This window comes from Gymnoscopelus braueri (assembly GCF_963280865.1).
Source record: "Gymnoscopelus braueri genome assembly, chromosome: 17".
NCBI classification, from domain to species: domain Eukaryota; kingdom Metazoa; phylum Chordata; class Actinopteri; order Myctophiformes; family Myctophidae; genus Gymnoscopelus; species Gymnoscopelus braueri.
Window position 1 is genome coordinate 5,935,212 of NC_137617.1, and position 21,418 is coordinate 5,956,629.

Below are 21,418 nucleotides of genomic sequence, written 5' to 3' on the forward strand. Positions count from 1 at the left end.
TTTATTTACACTGCTCTTCACTTCAGTTTCGTCTCTTCATGTATAATTCACGGGTTTAGAGAGAGAGAGAGAGAGAGAGAGAGAGAGAGAGAGAGAGAGAGAGAGAGAGAGAGAGAGAGAGAGAGAGAGAGAGAGAGAGAGGGACTCCATCTGTCAGAGACTGATTGAATCTATTGTAAGGTACCAAGTATTCTGTCCTCATATCAGCTTTTCTGTCTACTGCATCCAAAGGTAAGTGAGAGTGACTTGAATGTCTTCACAGTGAAATCCTCTGTGTTAATTTTACTCAGAGAGTGTACAAATACAACCATTAGAGAGGGTAACAATGTAACATTTGTGCCCTCTCTGAGTTACAAATGGATAAATTAACATTGAGGACTGACTTTATTATGTAAGATTCTGGGCTGTAGACAACTATTTATTTTGTAATCAAAGTAAACATACATATCTAAAATAGTCCTTATTAATCTCTCCTGGATGTCCATGTGTTTAAAGGGCTTTTGGGTTGTGTTAGTTTCCTTGCCATGATGTAACTCCAAAGGTGGACAAGAAATCAAAAATAATTGCTCCATTGTTTAGAAATTGATAATTCAAAATATGCTCCTCAAAGACTTACATTGTACGCTGAAACAGCTCTCAAAGTCACTCTTTTAGCACGTAAACGAACACAAACAAAGCTGATTCAGACAATATAGAACATCACCAAACCCAGTACTGTTTTTTTTTTGTTTTAATAAAAATGTCAACTTCCTGTTGATTTTACTATTTGAAGATCCGGATCCGCGGATCCAGTCTGGGGTTTCTTCCTAATAAAAATAGCTAAATCAACAGGAAGTTAACATTTTTATATAAAAAAAACAGTACTGTATGTTCTATATCGTCGGAATCAACTTTGTTTGCGTTCGTTTATGTGCTAAAAGAGTGACTTTGAGTTTCTGTTTCACTGTTTCACCGTACAATGTAAGTCAATGAGGAGCATATTTTGAATCATCCATTTCTAATCAATGGAAATTTTTTTTTGATATCTTGTCCACCTTTGGAGTTACATCATGGCAAGGTAACAACACAACCCAAACCTCTACCAAAGTGGTGTTGCCCTTTAACGATGTCGTCCCCCTGTCAGTTCCTTTGTCCCAGTGGATCACTTAACCTATATGTGGAACAAGTTCTAACCTGATCTCACTGACCAGTAACCAAAGACCATGACAAAGAAATGACAGGCGTCAGGCCCTATTCCCTAAGCTTTAGAGCTGTTGTTCCTAGCTCTTGTCCTGGGGACCGTGACCACTCCATCTCCTGCTCATCTACTCTCCCAAATAATTGATTGTGCTCACCTGGTGTCCCAGTTCTTAATGAGTCACCGATTAGACACATAATGAACACCAGCAGTGTTCTGTGTCCTTGAGGACCCACTGACCGGCCTAAAGGTTAGAAGCTATCTTTCCGCCTTACCCCTTATGCCTAAAATGGTAACACTTGCTCATAAGGTACCCGTAATTAACGCTTGATTTATGATTACTTAATACTTTATTTAAGCTTTAATTAAGAGTTAATTAAGCATAAATTCATCATGAATTCCTTTGAATTCATCATTAATTAACATCATTAGTTAATCATTAGTTAAGCAAAGTTACTTAATACATGAATTCATGATGAATTTATGCTTAATTAACGCTTAAATAAGGTATCAAGAAATCATAAATTAAGCGTTAATTACGTGTACCTTATGAGCAAGTGTTATCCCTAAACTTTTTGAGACGATCTACATCGACACGTTCTGAGCTTGTAGATTGGCTATTTGAACTACTTTAAAATGTTTTTCAAAATAGTAAAAAATGGGGAAAAAAAGTTTAGGGATAAGGGGTGAGTGGCGTGCAAGATAGGGCCCTGCGTCCATCAGGTCAAAGGTTGAGTGTGAAAGAAATGCTCTGTCTTTCTTCACTATCAAGCCACCACTGAGCAAGGCACTTCACCACATGAGTATGGCTCTGTGCAAAACTGGAGTCCTGTGTTGGCTGAAGGTGACATACCCATTCCGGTTTATTTTCCCTTAGCTTTGTTTGATTGCCTTGTTTGTTTGATTGATTGCTGCAGTCAATCAAACAAAGCTAGGAAAATTAACCGGAACAAGACATTGGTATACCACCTGAAGATCTACAGTTATATGCACAGAGCCTATTCTGGGCATGCCATAATGAGCTTGTAGATCGGCTATTTTGTGTGTGTGTGTGTGTGTGTGTGTGTGTGTGTGTGTGTGTGTGTGTGTGTGTGTGTGTGTGTGTGTGTGTGTGCGCGTGCGTGTGCGTGTGCATGCGTGTGTGCGTGCACACACACACATACACGCTCAGTACACTTTATAAAACCTCTTCCTGAAATGTTGTTGTTCCAACCCCTGCCAGCAACATGGCCAAAGGGAAGAAGAAGAAAACAGTGGAGTCAAAAGGGAAGAAGATGACCCTGAAGATGGCTAAAAGCTGCCTGAAGTCTACGGCGGACGGGTCCAGGTGTCTGGACCTCAGTAACCAGGGCCTGTCCACCGTGCCAAAGTGCATTATGAAGCTGTGTGATGTGGAGGAGCTGGACCTGAGCAGGAACCTGCTCCAGAAGCTCCCAGATTTCATAGACAGGTTCGCCAACCTCCGCTCCTTGGATCTGCACAGCAACCATGTGAGTTTGTATTTATTTTTTCAAAGGAGGGGGGTTGTGGGTATGGCAACAGCTAATCGAACTAATTAATCATTAAAAAGAAATCGATAATTTAATAAAATAATCAACAATTGATCCCCATTTTGGGCATGTCATTATAGGCAAAAACATAAATAAAATAGCAAACCTACAAGCTCAATTTTTTTGTTATTAAATAAAGAAACAAAAAGGTTAACTTATTTTCTTTGTAAATTGTTAAACTGTAATATTATCAAATTAAATTAATTAAATATCAGACTATATTCACTGTCTAGGGCAAGGTTTCTCAAAGTGGGTGGACCCTAGGGTGCTGTGACACAAGTCCAGGGGTGCCACAGAATACTTTGATAATATTCGGAATTGATCTATATCACTTCAGTTTAACCACTTTAACCCTAAGCCTCTGTATATCGGCAATTTTTGGTTGTTGCCACCAGAATAGGGATCCTGGGATCCAAGTGGTTAAACGCAAAGTATTACGTTATTTTTAATCGGTCCTAAATGTAAACGGATATTCTCTCAAGTTTTCCTCGTGACATAGTGTATCTTGGGGGAAAGATTCACATATTAAGTACTACAATATGACATAAATGTAATGTGCTATAAAGTAACAATGTAACAGGGATGCCGTGGATGAAAAAAGTTATTTACAGGGGTGCCTAGGGTTAGTCTAGGGTTAGAACAATGCATGTGTTTAATTCAGTCTGACCATTATCACAGTTTAACAATGGTCAAATAAATATCAGACTCCATTCACTGATGTGTTTAAATTATATCCCCACTGGCCATAACAATGAATGACAGGGGGGGTGGGGTATCGCAAGCAGAGGCATGCATTAACACCTCTCCTCTCCTCAGCTGGAGCACATCCCGGAGTCCATCGGCCGTCTCCAGAACCTGGTGACGCTGAACCTGTGCAACAACCGGCTGACCAGCGGCTCTCTCCCCAGCGAGCTGGGACTCCTGCGCAAGCTCCGCAAGCTCAACCTGGGCCTCAACCGCATCCACCTGGTGCCGTCCTCCTTCGCCGCCCTGAAGGAGCTCCGGCACGTCGGCCTCTTCGACAACCAGCTGACGCGCTACCCGGACCACCTCCGGAACCTCCCGCGCCTGGAGCGCATGAACCTGGACAACAACCCGATCTCGGCGGAGCGCGGGCCCCGGGACGTGGACTCAGTCCGCCGGGTGGAGAGCCTCTACCTGGTGAAGGAAAGCTGCCTCTGTGAGGAATGCCTGGAGAGGGTGCAGACGGAGAGGCAGAGGCTGGACAGCAGGGGGAACGGCGAGCCGGTGTCGTCCAGGTCCAGGGTGACATTCGCCGGGCTGGTGTCGCCCAACTCGGTGGCCCAGCTGGACCAAGAGACGTGGAGATGAAAAAAAGGGAAAGGTGGACCCAGAGGGCTGTAAAGCATGTGTCCTCATGAAAGGACTGCCCATAGCCCTTCCCAGTTGTTTATAAAATGCTCTATAGCAGTGGTCAAACTGGGGTCTGGGGACCCCCAGGGGTCCTTGAGGGGGTTCCAGAGGGTCCACAGCATTTTTTGTTTAGCATCAAAATCAGTGTAACCAGTGGAAACCTATACATTGGCTATTTTATTTAATTACTGGCTACTTGTCGCTACCCTATTGTCGCTAGCTGGGGAGATTAATGAATGGATTACGTTTTTGCATCGTTTTTTTTTTTTTGCATCGTTCCCAAAGTTTCTTTCAGTTTGAGACCCAAAAGAGACTGATTATACACTGATTATACACTAACAATAATATAATAATAATAATAATTATTATTAATAATAATACCAATATACCAATATTAGATGGCCAGGGGGACATTTTTACTCAAAAATAATGGTTGGAATGGATTCAGCACCCCTGAAAACCCCTAGTTAGACACCTCACAAGTTCATTTTAGACTTACATATTTTTCACCCAAGCCCTCTGGGCTCCTTAACTTTGATTGGCTCTCCAGGATTTTCCACGAGGATTTGGGTTTATATTAATTGAGAGGTGATTCTAGACACCTATAAGAACACATTGGTGAAGAAAGCTATTGGTAGTACATTTTTTCACAGATGGTCCACACATATTGCTAAAATTCCCTAACTAGATCTAGTTTTTAGTACATTAGATTCTGGTTGTGAACCATTTTGTATAAGCGTCAAATTAATGTTGCAGGTATTGAAGACACTGACTTCCCCATGTCAAATAACACACTTTGACACAGAAAGAAGTGTTAGGGCCAGAATAATGTTTTTAATAGTGGTGTAAAGTAACTAAGTACATTTACTCAAGTACTGTACTTAAGTACAATTTTGAGGTATTTTTTTACTTTAGTGTATTTCAAATTTTCTGTACTTTTACTTCTACTCCACTACTGTACATCTCAGAGGAAAATATTGTACTTTTACTCCACTACAATTATTTGAACACTTTAGTTGCTAGTTACGTTGCAGATATAAAGTATTACATTATAAAACATACATTAACTACTTTAACCTATTTTATACCTAGGCTATTTGAAAATAATGCGCCTTGCATCGCGACGCGTTGTGAGCTTGTAGATCTGCTACTTTCAAACATTTTAGTACTTTTACTTTTGGTACTTTTAAGTACATTTTGATACCAATACTTTTGTACTTTTACTCAAGTAAATTTAGAATTCCGGACTTTTACTTGTAACATAGTACTTCTACATTGCAGTATTGATCCTTTTACTTAAGTAAAACATTTGAGTACTTTTTCCACCACTGGTTTTGAACATACAGGCGCCTCTCTAAACAACACGCTGATAAACACCACCAAAGCTGACAACCTACTGGACCCGGAGACGATCTAATCAACTGATATTCCACGATTATGTATTTTGTCTTGTCATTGGTCAGGGCCGGTGAATGTACTGGGCCTGCCCTGCCTATTACGTGATGCATTATAACATCTGATATCGTGCTGGGATATAATGCCCTGTCATTCCATTGTTTGCTGGAGAAAGCTTTTACCATCCAGGAGAACGCCTACTGTAACCTCGTACCATTTTCTCTCTTTGAATGAATTAATCATTATTGTTATTAATTCCAACCGCCTGAGTCTTAATTCTTGTCGTAAAACACTTTTTGACTTTGAGTGAAACAACTTTTATCGGGTTCCATACTCTACAACATCTTTCTTCCGGTCTATGGGTTTCCAAGAAAAAGAATAACCCATCAGAGACATTTGGTGCCTCGCCCCCCCGGGACCGAAACACATGATGAATGAACCACTTAACAATTAAGACCTGATGTCGATTCTGCACATGCCTTCTAAATCAGTAGTTCTCACACCTTTGAGATTTTTCAAAAATGTTCCGCGATGTGAGCTTGTAGATCTGCTATTTCTGAATAGCCAATGCTAAAATCTAGAATGACACAGATGCTTTTACCGGTTTTAATGGGTTACGGCCTTTTTTTCCAGAAATAGTGAAAATAGCCGCTACACTCTCACGACGTGTGAACTTGTATCTCTCGCGATGTGATGCGTTGTGAGCTTGTAGATCTGCTATTTTCATTATTTCTTATACGTTATCTTTTTCTTTCTGCCTGAAATTCTTTTTGAAAAATGTTTGCATTTTTTCCTGACATTAGTTTTTTTGTGTGGAAAACAATATTTTGACATAATAATGCGATAATAAAAGGAAATGTAAAAAGAAGACAAGTGGGGATAATCTCACAGCCCATAAAAATTGGTCTGTGGCCCCAAAATGGGTACCAACCCATTGTTTGGGAAACACTGGTGTAAAAGGGAGAGTGGCGACAACGGAAGTCCAACATACTTGATCGTAACCTCACTCATGTTACATGTAGACATCACTTCCCAGGACTCCACACAAGCACAAATGTTAAATGTTAAATGTAAAAATGCAGATAAGCAAGCCCAAAACACATTGTGTTGTGACGTGTTGTGAGCCAGGAGGGGACTCCGGAACCATTGGAAGACCACACGTGTGTTGGGAGAGTCAGCATGTAATGTTTGTTGATGAAAATTAGTTTTATGAATACATGACCGATGAGATTTAGGTTCTGTTATTTTAATGAACCTGTAGTTTTTATTTGATCGTTGTATCTGGGTCATGACCTGTGTCATGCAGCCATCCTCTCACTCTTCAATGTTATTATATCTAAAAAATCACACCCACTGTGAAGTGGGCGGTGTGGTCATCACAGTGGTCATCACAGTGATGGAAGCTCACTTGTTGAATGTTTTTTTGAAGTGCATAGTCCTATTTATAGGTTATTAATGTCATCGTGTGTCTCGCTAGCCAATCACAGTGCTGGATAGTGTCAGCCAATAGAGTCAGCCAATCACAGTACAGCTAGGGGTGTACTAATGAGCCAATCACAGTACAGCAAATGTGTACTAATGAGGTGTCCCAACCCCACTTATAGGGGCGGCTACACCGCCCAAAAATAAAGAATAAAACTAAAGGTCTATCTACTGTACAATAAATTATACTGAAATGTGGTTTAAAAAATCATTCAAATGATGGTTTGAACACAAAGCGCAATATTAGTTTTGAAAAATACTCACTGGCAACATTTTTATTTTTTTCAGTATGAGTACAGTACATGCTATTTTTAAATGAAACTGACATGTATGATCATGTACATACTATATCAGATTATATCAGATGTATCAGATTTGCATTAGATTTGTTTTTGTATGGGGAATGGATTACTGCGCCATCTGCTGTCCATTTTGTATTATGTATTTTAGTGTACACATCTCTTCTCATGCAAAGTACAAACATGTTTCTGTTGGTCTTCCTAAGTTTACTAATAGAAACACTGAAAGTCAATTAAGTTCAATTCAGTTGAATAGATGTATTGGTTCGGTTGGCACAAAATCCCAAAACAGTAGCAACTATAAAAAGTGCTCCTCGGAGCAGAGGTCTCCGCCAGGTCAGGTAGGTTATTGTGGCCTCCTGGTGGCGCTATAATAGGCCAATGTTAAAAGGGTACCATTTGTTCTTAGGCCTTGCACGGCAATCGGACACTGCATTCATGGTTTGAGGCATTTTGTGCAACATTCTTTTTTGCTAAATTAGACCTGCTGGTGGCGCTATAACAGGCCAATGTTAAAAGGGTGGCATTTGTTCCTCAACATAGTGTGAATGTACGTGCAAAGTTTGACCGCAATCGGACGGTGCGTTCATGATTTGCAGAATTTTGTTCAAAACAAGCCACTACTGCAAACTTTAGATGTCAATCTTAGCCAATGAGGATGGAATATGAAAAATCAAACACACACACGTCTTGATCACATGACTATGGAGATCATGTGTACCGATTTGCGTGACATTTGGATAAAATCGGAAGGAGTAATATAAAGAAATGTGTTTTACATAAGTCGGCCTCCTGGTGGCGCAATAAAAGGCAGATGGGAAAAATGCAGGGCAAAGGTTTTTCCTTGACCTCTAGGGAGTGCGCATACAAAGTTTTACACAGATCGGTGCAGTTATAGGTAAAACATGAATCGGCCTGTTATAGCGCCACCATGAGGCTGATTTGAAAATTTTCAAGTGGTATTTCTTCCTCGGCATAGTGGAAATATGCTTGCAAAATTTCACAGAAATTGCATGCTGTGTTCATGATTTGAGGCATTTTGTTGAAAATGGAGCACTCCTGCAAACTTTGGAAGCCATTTTTAGCCAATCAGGATGGAATATGAAAAATCTGAAAGACAAGTTTTGTTTAATGACTATAGAGATACAGTGTACCGATTTTTGGACAAAATCTGTAGGAGTACTGTCAAAAAATATGTTTTGCACAAATCGGCCTCCTGGTGGCGCTATAAAAGGCCCATGTGAAAAATTTGGAGCAGAAGTTCGGAATTGGCATCCAGGAAGTGTGTGTGCACAGTTTCGCTGCGATCAAGCCAACGGTGGCGGAGATTAGCTGGTGACAGACGGACACACACACACACGGACACACGGACACACGGACGGACGGACGGAGGGTAAAACATACTCTCTCGCCATGCCTTTCGGCCTGGCGGAGACAATAAATCCTTCAGCACATAAAACACATCTAGCTATCTACATACAGTATAAGACTGTTATCCTGAGATCAGTCCATATTAAATATATCTATGTGCAAAGTAAAAGTCACAAAACTAGAAAAAGTGCTCCTCGGAGCACAGGTCTCCGCCAGGTCAGGTACGTTATTCTGGCCTCCTGGTGGCGCTATAATAGGCCAATGTGAAAAGTGTGCCAACCGTGCCATTTATTCTTGCATTGACACTGCATTCATGATTTGAGGCATTTTGTTCCAAAAATGTGTTTTGCTAAATTAGACCTGCTGGTGGCGCTATAACAGGCCAATGTGAGAAGGGTGGCATTTCTTCCTCGGCCTAGTGGGAATGTGCGTGTGAAATTTCACGGAAATCCCAAGCTGTGTGTATACTTTGAGGCTTTTTGTTCAAAACGGACCAATCCTGCAAACTTTGGAAGCCAACCTTAGGCAATGAGGATGGAATATGGGAAATCGGACAGATCCGTGTTGATCACATGACTATAGTGATACTGTGTACCGATTTGCATGACGTTTGGATAAAATTTGTAGGAGTAATATAAAAAAATGGGTTTTGCACAAATCGGCCTCCTGGTGGCGCTATAACAGGCCCATGTGAAAGATTTGGGGCAGAGGTTCTGAATTGGCATCCAGGGAGTGTGTGTGCACAGTTTCGGAGCGATCGGGCCAACGGTGCCGGAGATTAGCTGGTGACAGACGGACACACGGACACACGGACGGACGGACAAGGGGTAAAACATACTCTCTCGCCATGCCTTCGGCCTGGCGGAGACAACCAGGCTATGAGGGGTTAAATTTGCTGTGGGGAGAGGGGGATCCATGCCTCTACTTTTGATATCCCCCTATGGTCATTCCTTTGTATGGTTGGTGCATGGAGATATGTTTTATCCCTGCTTCTAGTCATTCTCAATTATATACATGCATTTTTTTAAAACTACTGTAGACTAATATTTTGAAAAGCTCACAACACACTACAATGCAATGTGTTGTGAGTTCATAAGAAACAGGCCTTCAGCCTGGCGAAGATAAAAAGCTAACAAGAACCTTGAATATGCACAGTTGTCTTTTCATGTAAACTGAGGATTGACAGGAGAGATGATCAGAGGAGCAGAGTTGTTCCCACCATTGTTGGCAGCTGGACAGAAGACTGGATATAGCTTCTCAGTGAAGGTGCATCCAGTGAAAGAGTAGAGATGGACTCTGGCCTCCACATCATAAAAGGAGACCAGACCCTCCTCATAATCCACAAACACTCCCACTTTCTGGAGCTTCTCTCTTACAGGGAGGAGGACGGGAGTGCAATCAAGAGCTGCATACTCATTTCCTTTATTAAGACATATAGTCCAATATCCATTATCAGGTCTCACTGTGGTTACTCCTTTCCTGTTGATGGACTCTCTGGCCACTCCTAAACCCCACCTAGTCTTCCATTTAACTTGAACCTCATAGTAAAACCTTCCAGAAGAGAAGCTTTGTTTTCCTAAGAGAGAGAGACTTTCAGAGAATCTCTCTGTGTTGTCTGGGACATTCGCTATTTTATCTCCATCTTTGACTTGTTTTCTATCCTCAGACAGGATGAGGTAGGGATTTGCTGTATCAGGGTCCAGAGTTAAATCCATAGCATATTGCTGGATCCTCCTCAGCTCAGCGTCACACAGTTTCACCAGCTCTATACGGAGTGTCTTCTCCAGCTGAGCCACAGCTGTCCTCACAGTCCCCACATGTGGAGACTGAGGGACACTGACCTTTCTCCAGTCCTTGGTGCGTGGAGGGGTGTTGATGGATGTGAAGTTCTGGTCTTCAGTGTGTGAGAGCTGCTGTAGCTCAGAGCTTCTCTTCTTTAAGTCAGTGATTTCCTGTTGCAGCTCTTTAATGAAGCCTTCAGCCTGTTTCTCTGTTGCTTTCTGCTTCTCTTCAATCACATCAATGAGCTCAGCCTGGATATTCTCCATGCAGCTCATCAGAGCAGTGAAGACCTGCACACTGTCTGCTATCTCTCTGTCTGCGTCTTTCTTACTGAGCTCTACTGAATGTTTCACCTCGTGAATCTTCATTTGTCTCTCCTGGATCATCTGCTGAACTTCAGTCTTTCCCAGCTCAGACTTGTTTCCTCCGTATTCCTCTTTCAGAGATACAGTTTGATGTAACTTGTGACTCCTGAACTGATTAACCAGCTCAGATATAAATGTATTGACAAAGAATTCTGGTCTCTTACGGAAGATTCTTTTACATAGTGGACATTGACACACTACATTAGTGTCCCAGTATTGTGTGATACAGGTTTTGCAGTAGTTGTGTCCACATGGAGTGCTGATTGGATCGGAGAACACATCCAGACAGATAGAACACAGGAACTGCTCTTCAGACAGGAGACTGCTGGCAGACGCCATTTCTACACACTGAGAACAAAAGAGAAAGTTAAGTCAATTTGATTTTATACCAGAACAGTTCAACTGGCTTAAAATAGGTATGGTATTCTTAAATCAACTATTTAGTTTGTTTTCTTCAGTATTCTGTTATGTTTGTATTTTTATGTTTTTTTTTGTGAGGACTACAGACGGAAATCCGGCATGTTAACATGAGATCATAATGATCAGCTGATTCATTTCACTTCCATGTACGGAATGTTAATTAATGTGCATTGTCCTGTCTAAAGAAAGAAAGAAAGACAGACAGAAAGAAAGAAAGGCATACTCAGTGTGTTTCACATTAAAAAAAAATATATATAATAATTACCGGTATACACAAAGTGCAGCCACCAACCCACACTTATGGTGTGGTTTATCAGAACGGAGCTGTGCAAGCAAAACAAGGCAAAACACAATTGGGGTGCAACAGTAAAACAATCAGTTTAATCCATTATTAAAAAAATCAATAAACAATCATTTTTATCATAATATGATCAATGAATAATCGATCCCATGTCATTATAGGCAAATATATAAGTTTAAATGCGAGTTTAATTAAACAATCCAAAATAGTTAAAACAGCTGATCTACAAACTCACAATGCATCTCGATGTGATGCGTTGTGAGCTTGTAGATCTGCTATTTTAACTATTTTGCATGACACCCTCGAGTGAGTAATGATATTGTATTGAGTAACAATGCAGACACACTTAGACTAAACCTCACTGAAACAGAACAGAAAATAAATCAAATATCTAGTACACTACTCACCTGTCAACGCCTTTAAGTCTTTTCGGTTCATGAGACATTTGTACAGTATGTGAAGCTTTTAGAGAATGTTGTGCTCTGTCATCACACTGCAGTGGATTCTACTTTCAGTTCTGATACGTCATTGAGCAGTGGGGGCTTAATGGAAGGGCGTTAGGTGCTGCAACACAGGGCACCAACCTCAGGGGGGCACCATCTTCCAGGCATGTTTTTTTTTTGCCTTTCGTGTGTGTGTGTGTGTGTGTGTGTGTGTGTGTGTGTGTGTGTGTGTGTGTGTGTGTGCGTGTGCGTGTGCGTGTGAGTGTGCGTGTGCGTGTGCGTGTGCGTGTGCGTGTGCGTGTGTGTGTGCGTGTGTGTGTGTGTGTGTGTGTGGTTTTCCTAGTGTCTTCTTCTCCCTTTCTGGAAAACAACAAAATAATGGAGCTTGCACAAAAACTAATGTCACCCACTTCTTTAAACCTTTAAACCAGTGATGTGGTTGATTCTGATTCTGATTGATCTTATCTTACTATTTGATATTGTGTTTTTTCTTTATTTTCTTTTTACTGAATTTCAAAGGTCTTTTTATAATGTGTTTTCTTTAATTTGCTTGATGTTATGTGTAAAGCACAGTTAATTGCCTTGTTGTTGAAATGTGCTATACAATTAATTTGCCTTGCCTTCAGGTCGGGTGGTCGGCGCTGCACCTACAAGGAGGACTTAAAGTGCATCTTGCTTCTGGCCGTCTACAGCTCCGTCTTCCTGCTGGGCCTTCCTCTCGACGCTTCCGTCATCCTGAAGACATGGAGGTCACGACCCGAACTGTCCAAGAGAAACATCTACAAGCTCAACCTGGCCACTGCCGACTTCATATACGTGATGTCACTTCCTCTGCTCATCTATAACTACGGCATCCACGACTACTGGCCGTTCGGCGAGCTGGCCTGCAAACTGGTGCACTTGCAGTTCTACAGGTGAGGGATCTGACTTATTACCGGTTATATATCTTTACAAATGGTAAATGGCTCATTTATATAGTGCCTTTATCCAAAACTCTTTACAATGTGCAGTCCATTCACCCACCGATGATGGAGGAAACCATACAAGGCACCAACCGGCTCATCGGGAGCAGTTGGATGTACGGTGCCTTGCTCAAGGACACAGACACCAACACAGAAGGGCCCAGGGATCGAACCGGGAACTATCCCATTCCCAAGCTCACAACGTATCACGATGCCTTGTGAGCTTGTAGATCTGCTATTTTTGATAGAAAGGGGAAAAAAGATTACATGAAAGTGGTTGTGTGTTTTTTTTAATAAATATTGAACCAATGAGAAGTATTAACAAGAGCTTGTGACTAAATAATAATTACATTATTTGTAACACAGGTTATTTTTTAAATTTCCTGAAAAATAATGGTTTTGGTCATACAAGGTTTCTGCCCGACAACGACGATATACTGTATTTCCTCTGTCGGGTGGAAACCTCATTACTCTTCAGGATTCAAATTAAAAACTATAATTAGAAACTGGATGGAGGAAAGATTTAGCAACCACAAACACCACTCTCTCATTTCACAGCTGGTATTTGATTCAATATGACACCATATCGTCACTGTTGGGCATATTTCAACTGTTTATGTTGTTTCGTAAATGAATGCACAAAAGTAGCAAAAGTAGCAGATCTACAAGCTCAAAATGCAGCGCTACTTTTGATGCTTTTTGTATGAAGCTGTGGTATGATCAAGTAAGGCATTAATTTACGAAAAAACACAAAAAGTAAAAACATGGAGATAAGAGGTTTCTGCCCAAAAGCAACAATATACTGTATATAAAACAATCCAGTACAATTGCAGGGACAGTGATTCGTTTCCTGTTGTTTTCCCTCACTGTAACCTACATGGCAGCATCCTGTTTCTCACCTGCATCAGCATGCAGTGCTACGTAGGCATCTGCCCCCTGCTGGCGTGAGTGCTCCATGGCGGGCAGTGAGAAACGGGACAGGGCTGTGTGTATCGATCATTGTGGCAGTGTTCGCCATCAGCTTCCTGCCGTTCCACCTGACCAAGACCATGTACCTGCTGGTGCGAACGCTGCCCAATGCGCCCTGTGAGACCAGGAACTTGTTCTCGATCATCTATAAAAGCAGCAGGCCGTTTGCCAGCATGAACAATGTTCTGGACCCCATTCCAGCCGTGCTACAGAAGAAGCACTCAAAAGGTTTTTTCTCTGAGATCACACAACTTTCATTTACGTTTGCTTCGGACCCGTGCGGTGCGCCCCGGAATGTTGTATACTGACAAGTTAGCTTAAAGCCACAAAAGAAGGAATATCTACAACAATTCCTTAGAGTGGGTTTGTTTTATTTGCACTATTCCACAGTTGACTTAAGCCTTGGATACACAACTCTGGATGTAGGTTTGTAATCTGCAACCTGTATGACCTGATCTGTAACCGTAGCAGGAAGCCGAGCCTGGCGCCTAGGTTGAGACATTTGGAGGATACATACATTGAGTCATACTAGTATGTATAGGCCTAATCTAGCTAGACCTTACGTAACCTTAAAATCATAGGCGGCGGGTCAGCCTGACAATTGGGAAGGCTATATTGACCAATATATACACAGCGCCAGGATGAAATGAAACGACTGATCATGTAATATTAACTAATAATAACTATGCAATAGTATCATAAAGGATAGATAATAACAACACAACAAGGTTTCTGTTTCAAAATCAAAAGGGAGGACATTTATTAAGACCATATGTTACTACTGGATAATGAAATATGAATTATCTTTGCAATTTGCGAATCAGTAGTTGCGGGCCGCGGGCGGTGCGTAGGAATATATATTTCAAGATCTCTCACTCTTGAAATATATAATCCTTGGTTTCTGTTGTGTGTGAACAATAATAGCAATTCAAAGCAGTTGTCCTCCAAACTCCACCTCCAGTGGCTGTCATAAGAACGGAGGGAGCGCTCTATGATCACGGCACAGAGCCTGCTCTGGCTGGCGCAGCTGCAGCCCGTCAAGCCTAACTTATGCTCCGTCCCACGAAGGTGTGGCGCGCAGAGAACGGCTGAGAACAGCAGACCTCCAAGCTCCAAACGGTCAAATCTGCAACGCGGTTGTGAGCTTGTATGTCAACTATTCTCGGCGCATAATACCATTGCGCGATAAAGTATATGTCTCACTAGGGCGCACCTCACTGGCAACACACAGAGGAGGTTGAATGAACTGAAACCAGCGATCACCTAAACAACAGGTTTGGGGATCTGTTGGGAATTGCTTACATGAAACAGTCACCTGCTGTGCGTCCAGTCTCAATGTTTGTAAACAAATAATAATATAATGCTGCGCAGAATATATTATATATAATTTGCACAATCCCAAGCATAACATTTGGGAAGGCTTAGCCTGCCCTAGCCTTCATTACCCGCCGCCTATGCTTAAAATGGAACTGAACACTTTAGATATATGGATGAGATAGATCCCTCAATATGTGTGATTTGTAGTTGTGGGCTCGCTGCAGCAGCAGCGAGCACACTATGCATTTCCAATGGGTTTTGCTAGTGGGGAGAGAGAAGGACAGAGGAGAAATGCCCTAGCTGTGTTTTCGTAAAGTCACTGTGGCCACATTTTTTACACTACTACAGATATTTATTTCACATCACCAAGTGCGCACAGGTCTGCTCTCCGATTTAATCCAAAGATCTAAGCTGTGTGATGTACATTTTTAGTTAAGACCATTTATATAAACCCATGTACCTATACACTCTAGCAATCAGTAGCAGCTGGTGCTACCTAATCTGTCAGTCATTGGCTGCTCAGTGGTTCTGCAAAGTAACTAAGTATATTTACTCAAGTACTATGCAAGTGCTTACCATGCACAAATTAATTTTGAGGTTCCTTTCCATTTTTGTTACTTCTACTCCACTACAATGACAGCATTTGACAGCTTTAGTTACTTGTTACTTTGCAGATTTTATTATTAATACAAAACCTACAGTAACCACATACAGCCAATCTACAATGTGACGCGCTATGAGCTTGTAGATTGGCTATTTTCTGAAAGTTTGAGTACTTTTACGTTGGTACTCAAAGTATATTTTGATGCTACAACGTTTGTACACTGCAAGCTCCAAAACTCCCCCCCCCCCACACACACACACACACACACACATACACCCCATACTCCACCGCCACATCACATGACATACCCCTATCTGTCATACAAACTATACAAAAGAAAAGACGATCTACAATGTGATGCGTGATGAGCTTAGATCTGCTATTTTGGAAAAAGCTTGACAGTCTTTGGAAAGTGTGAGTAGAGGTGGCGGCAGTGGCTCAGGGGTAGAATGGCCGGATGGCAACTGTGAGGTTCACAGTTCGATCCCGGGGCTCCCCCAGAATTAATGTAGAAGTGTCCTTGAGCAAGATGCTGAACCCCTAATTGCTCCCGATGATCAGGTGCCTTGCATGGTTTCCTCTGCCATCGGTGTGTAAATTGGTGAAATTTTGATGGCAATAATTTTGTAAATTTCAAGATCCAATTTAACACTAATGGTGTGTATTGGTCAACATAACCCCACACAACTCCCTCCACCCCCACACCCTCTCTCTCACACTCACTCACTCACTCACTCACTCACTCACACACACACACACACACACACACACACACACACACACACACACACACACACACACACACACACACACACACACACACACACACACACACACACACACACACACACACACACACACACACACTTTAAACCATAGTAAATAGCTAATCTACAAGCTCACTGGAACCAGGGGGAAGCACCCCGCACACATCACTCCTGCCCCCTATACCCCTCCATCCCCTTACTACCATCAGCTATTCAAGCAGGTGTTTAACTGATGACAATTAGGAGAATGATAACAGGTGCTCCCGATCTGATCAACCGGAGGCAAGTCTGCACCAACACACAACACAAAGACAGAGATACCAAGTCAAACTAAATTTTTACTTTTTATAACTGCAGGTTTTCGGCTTTAAAGTGAGCCCACATTGTTTCTTCAGGAACAATATTTCTAGTTCTCATAAGAGATTCTGTTTTTTTTTCTTTTCTTTTTTTCTGGGGGCGTTTCATGTGCTCACAGCATCATGGACTTGCGTTAGAACTGTTTTCTGTCAGTATCTTCCATCTTGGCCATATGGAGCCAGGGGACATATAGCATCGCTGTCAGGCAGAAACCATGTATGTCCATATTGTCATATAACAGTGTCAAAATGTGCTGATCTCAAAGGTCACAAGACAATTGCATTGTAGGGCAAATTTGAGTGAGCGTACAAATTTGCTACTTTTGGGCAGTTTGAGAAATAAAATAAAAAATAATGCCCAAAATAGGGAGGCCAGATTGAGATATTTTAGCAATTTTAGAAAAATGATGAAACATTCTGAAAATATTTAAACATTCTGAAAATATTGCCAAAATGCCCAAATTAGGGAGGCTAGGTTGCCAAGTGTTGAACCAGGAACCTTCTGATTCCAAGACTGCTGCTATACTGTACCTACTGAGCTACTGACACCCCACGAGTACTTCGGAGGATGCAATCCCTCATGGTAATACTAAACCATGTAGAAAAAGTGCTCCTCGGAGCACAGGTCTCCGCCAGGTCAGGTAGGTTATTGTGGGCCAGCAATGTTCGGAATTCGTCAAACAAGATGGAATATGAAAAATTGGACAGAACCGTCCTGATCACTTGACTATAGACATAATGTGTACCGATTTGCGTGATGTTTGGACAAAAGTTGTGCAACATTTGGCCTTGTGGTGGCACTATAATAGGGCAATGTTAAAAGGGTGGTATTTGTTCCTCAACCTAGCGCGAATGTGCGTGCAAAGTTTCACCGCTGCGTTCATGATTTGCGGCATTTTGTTGAAAACGGGCCACTCCTGCAAACTTTAGATGTCAATCTTAACCAATCAGGATGGAATATGAAAAAATCGAACAGATCTGTGTTGATCACATGCCTATAGAGATCATGTGTACCGATTTGCATGACATTTGGATAAAATGGGAGGGAGTAATATAAAAATCACACCCAGTGTGAAGTGGGCGGTGTGGTCATCACAGTGGTCATCATATTAGTCCAGGCATTTAAGGTCAAAAAAGGGGTCAACCTCCCACTAATTGCAACAAAACCAAACTCAGCTGATTTTGTATCCTCAATATGTCCTGAATCACAGAAAAAAAGTTGCAAGGAATCGGATGAAGGGAAAGTTTAGAAAATTACCTGTAAGTATAACGCTTTTTGGCCCTTTCTGCTAGATTTGACTATGCTGTATTTGTTCCTTGTAGCAAAACAAGGAAACAGAATATCAGTGACAAGAATTTATTATGATCACATAATCACACAACTGATCAAGTACTGATCAAACAACTAAATTAAATTATGCACACACAATATCACACTACAAAATGTCAAAATGCTTAAATAGGTGATGTCACAATTTCCCATTGACGCCCACGTTATAAAAGGATTTGAGCATGTTTTCTTGTCTAATTTCCACAAAAAAGGAAATAAAGTTATTATTGTTATTATTATTAATATTATTAATATTATTATTATGAAGTGAATAATTTTTTTTTTAGAAATCAGAACTTTGATTTCTTTTTTGTATTACTAAATCCGAAAATAGTCTGGCACTGTCTGGCACTGTAAATTCCACCTGAGGTTTCGGAGGACAATCCCTGATCGAAATATGGTGAACTTCATCATGGAGATGCTGTCAAACCGCAGCTTCACTCTACAGACCAGTAATGGCCAGCACAGCTGGCTCAGATGACTGAGGAATGGTATTCCGTAAGGGTGTGTTCTCTCCTCAATGCTGTAACATCTACATCTATGACCTACCAGATACAACATGGGGCGGCAGTGGCTCAGGGGTAGAGTGGCCACGGTAGAGTGAACTGGAAACCGCAAGGTTCCCAGTTCGATCCCGGGCTGGGGGGCTCCCCCAGAGTTAGTGTCGAAGTGTCCTTGAGCAAGACGCTGAACCCCTAATTACTCCCCATGAGCAGGTTGGTGCCTTGCATGGTTTCCTCCGCCATCGGTGTATGAATGTGTGTGTGAATGGGTGAATGTAATGCACAATCTATGTAAAGCGCTTTGGATAAAAGCGCTATACAAATGCACCATTTACCGTTTACCATTTACAACATGAAAAAAATATGGTTATGTGGACGACCTAGCCATCATGCTGAGATGACTAACATGGAAGCAAAGACCAACAGGGTGGCCATAGCTGAATGGGTAGAGAGCCAGCCTCAGAAGCAGAAGGTCTCGAGTTCGATTCCTGGCCCTGCCAAGTTGTTGATGTGTCCCGATGACAATACACTGAACACTTCTGAAACTTAATTTCTCCCACGGGATCAAATAGGTCTAATTATAATTGAAGGTGATGGAAGACGGTCTCAACCAAGACATGGGCACCATCCGCAGGTGGCGTTTGTAGCTCAGCATTGGCAAGACAGTGTCGGCGGCATACCATCTTCGCAACAGAGAAGATGGTATCTTCACAACAAAATGCAGTGCTTTACATCAACAAAATCACATGCGCAGTGCTTCACATAAGAATGTATATGAAATGAACATGAAAACCGAGTGCATACAAATGCATAATGCATAACATACAGAAATGGCACTTGAAGGGTTAAGATCAGTTTCTTCTTCTTTTTTTTTTAACAAGCACTGTAATGCATCCAACACAGTTTCTGGTTGATAGTGGACAGTATTGAACCTTTTGTGTGGAAATTAGACAAGGAAACATGCTTAAATCTTTTTTAACATGGGCGTCAATGGGAAATTGTGACATCAGCACATCACCTATTTAAGCATTTTTCAATATGTTCCACCACTGGGATTTCTTAGGACTTTTGATATGTTATAACTTTTATGAAACAAAAAAAGTTGAAAGAGTTTCTGTTGCAATTTGTCCTAGGTTAACCCCTTATTATCCATAGAATGCCTATACTTAATATGCCTGTTTAGAATGGGCCACTTAATTGCAGCTTTCTTAAGAACCGCTCATCCAAACAAGTTCAAACTTGATACTGCATTTCTCTGGGTCCTCAGCAACACACCTGCCAAATGTCGACTTCATACAGTGTTCGGTTTTCAAGATATATAATTGTATGTGTAATAACAGTGTGGATGGCGGCCATTTTGAAATTTCCCTACATGCAATTCCTTGCAACTTTTTTCCTCTCATTCAGGACATATTTAGGACACAAAATCAGTTGAGTTTGTTTTTGTTGCAATTAGTGGGAGGTCAAATGCCAATATTACTGGACTACATAGTGATGGAAGCTCACTTCCAAAAAAAAAAGATTTTTGGAAGTGCATAATCCTATTTATAGGTTATTAATGTCATCATGTGTCTCGCTAGCCAATCACAGTGCTGAATAGAGTCAGCCAATAGAGTCAGCCAATCACAGTACAGGAAAGTGGGCCAAGTGGGCCAATCACAGTGCAGGAAACTAATACTAATGAGGTGTCCCAACCCCACTTATAGGGGCGGCTACACCGCCCAAAAAACATAGTTTTACATAAGTCTGCCTCCTGGTGGCGCTATAAAAGGCAGATGTAAAAATTGCAGGGAATAGGTTTTTCCTTGGCCTCTAGGGAGTGCACATACAAAGTTTTACACAGATCGGTGCAGTTATAGGTAAAAACACAAATCGGCCTGTTATAGCGCCACCATGAGGCTGATTTGAAAATGTTCAAGTGACATTTCTTCCTCGGCCTAGTGAGAATGTGCATGAAAAATTTCACGGAAGTCGCACGCTGTATTCATGATTTGAGGCATTTTGTTCAAAACGGAGCACTCCTGCAAACTTTGGAAGCCATTCTTAACCAATCAGGATGGAATATGAAAAATCAGAAAGAAAATTTTTGTTTTATGACTATAGAGATACTGTGTATCGATTTTCGTGATGTTTGGACAGGAGTATTGTCAAAAAATGTGTTTTGCAAAAAGCGGCCTCCTGGTGGCGCTATAACAGGCCCATGAAAGATTTTGGGCAGAGGTTCTGAATTGACATCCAGGGAGTGTGTGCACACTTTTGCTGCGATCAAGTCAGCGGTGCCGGGGATTAGCTGTACACAGACAGAAGGACACACAGACACATACACACACGCAAAACATACTCTCTCGCCATGCCTTTCGGCCTGGCGGAGACAATAATAGTGCAATTCATCTTATCATGATCTGTCATGATTTAGTTCATCTGTCATATTGACTATCGTCCTTAATGTCCTCGGCTACTAATCGCACAGTGGCAGGAAAAAAACTGTTTATGTTAGTATTGGTTAAATATGTGTGATATTTGTTTTTTCATATGGAATACACTTGTGCGTGCGTGTGTGTAAACATTTTCTAGGGCTGGCCCCTCATAGTCAATTAATCGGTCAGTTTGGTCTTGACAAAGACTTTGCTAGTTTCTTATGCTTTTTCCCC

General features: G+C 41.5%; 3 protein-coding genes across 3 annotated transcripts; 2 read left to right on the plus strand and 1 right to left on the minus strand.

Annotated features, from left to right (window-relative positions):
* Nucleotides 1-2,403: 2,403 nt before the first annotated feature.
* On the plus strand, nucleotides 2,404-4,059 carry lrrc18b (leucine rich repeat containing 18b; the record flags this gene model as incomplete). Its single annotated transcript, XM_080454822.1, has 2 exons — nucleotides 2,404-2,667; nucleotides 3,544-4,059. 2 exons carry the CDS (start codon nucleotides 2,404-2,406, stop codon nucleotides 4,057-4,059), a joined length of 780 nt encoding a protein of 259 aa, XP_080310948.1.
* Nucleotides 4,060-9,811: 5,752 nt separating this feature from the next.
* On the minus strand, nucleotides 9,812-11,134 carry LOC308104416 (E3 ubiquitin-protein ligase TRIM39-like; the record flags this gene model as incomplete). Its single annotated transcript, XM_080454823.1, has 1 exon — nucleotides 9,812-11,134. One exon carries the CDS (start codon nucleotides 11,132-11,134, stop codon nucleotides 9,812-9,814), a length of 1,323 nt encoding a protein of 440 aa, XP_080310949.1.
* An 818-nt stretch (nucleotides 11,135-11,952) lies between these two features.
* Nucleotides 11,953-14,198, plus strand: LOC308104417 (P2Y purinoceptor 3-like; the record flags this gene model as incomplete). Its single annotated transcript, XM_080454824.1, has 3 exons — nucleotides 11,953-11,963; nucleotides 12,586-12,873; nucleotides 13,847-14,198. The coding sequence occupies 3 exons, from the start codon at nucleotides 11,953-11,955 to the stop codon at nucleotides 14,196-14,198; spliced, it is 651 nt and encodes a 216-aa protein (XP_080310950.1).
* Nucleotides 14,199-21,418: the final 7,220 nt, after the last annotated feature.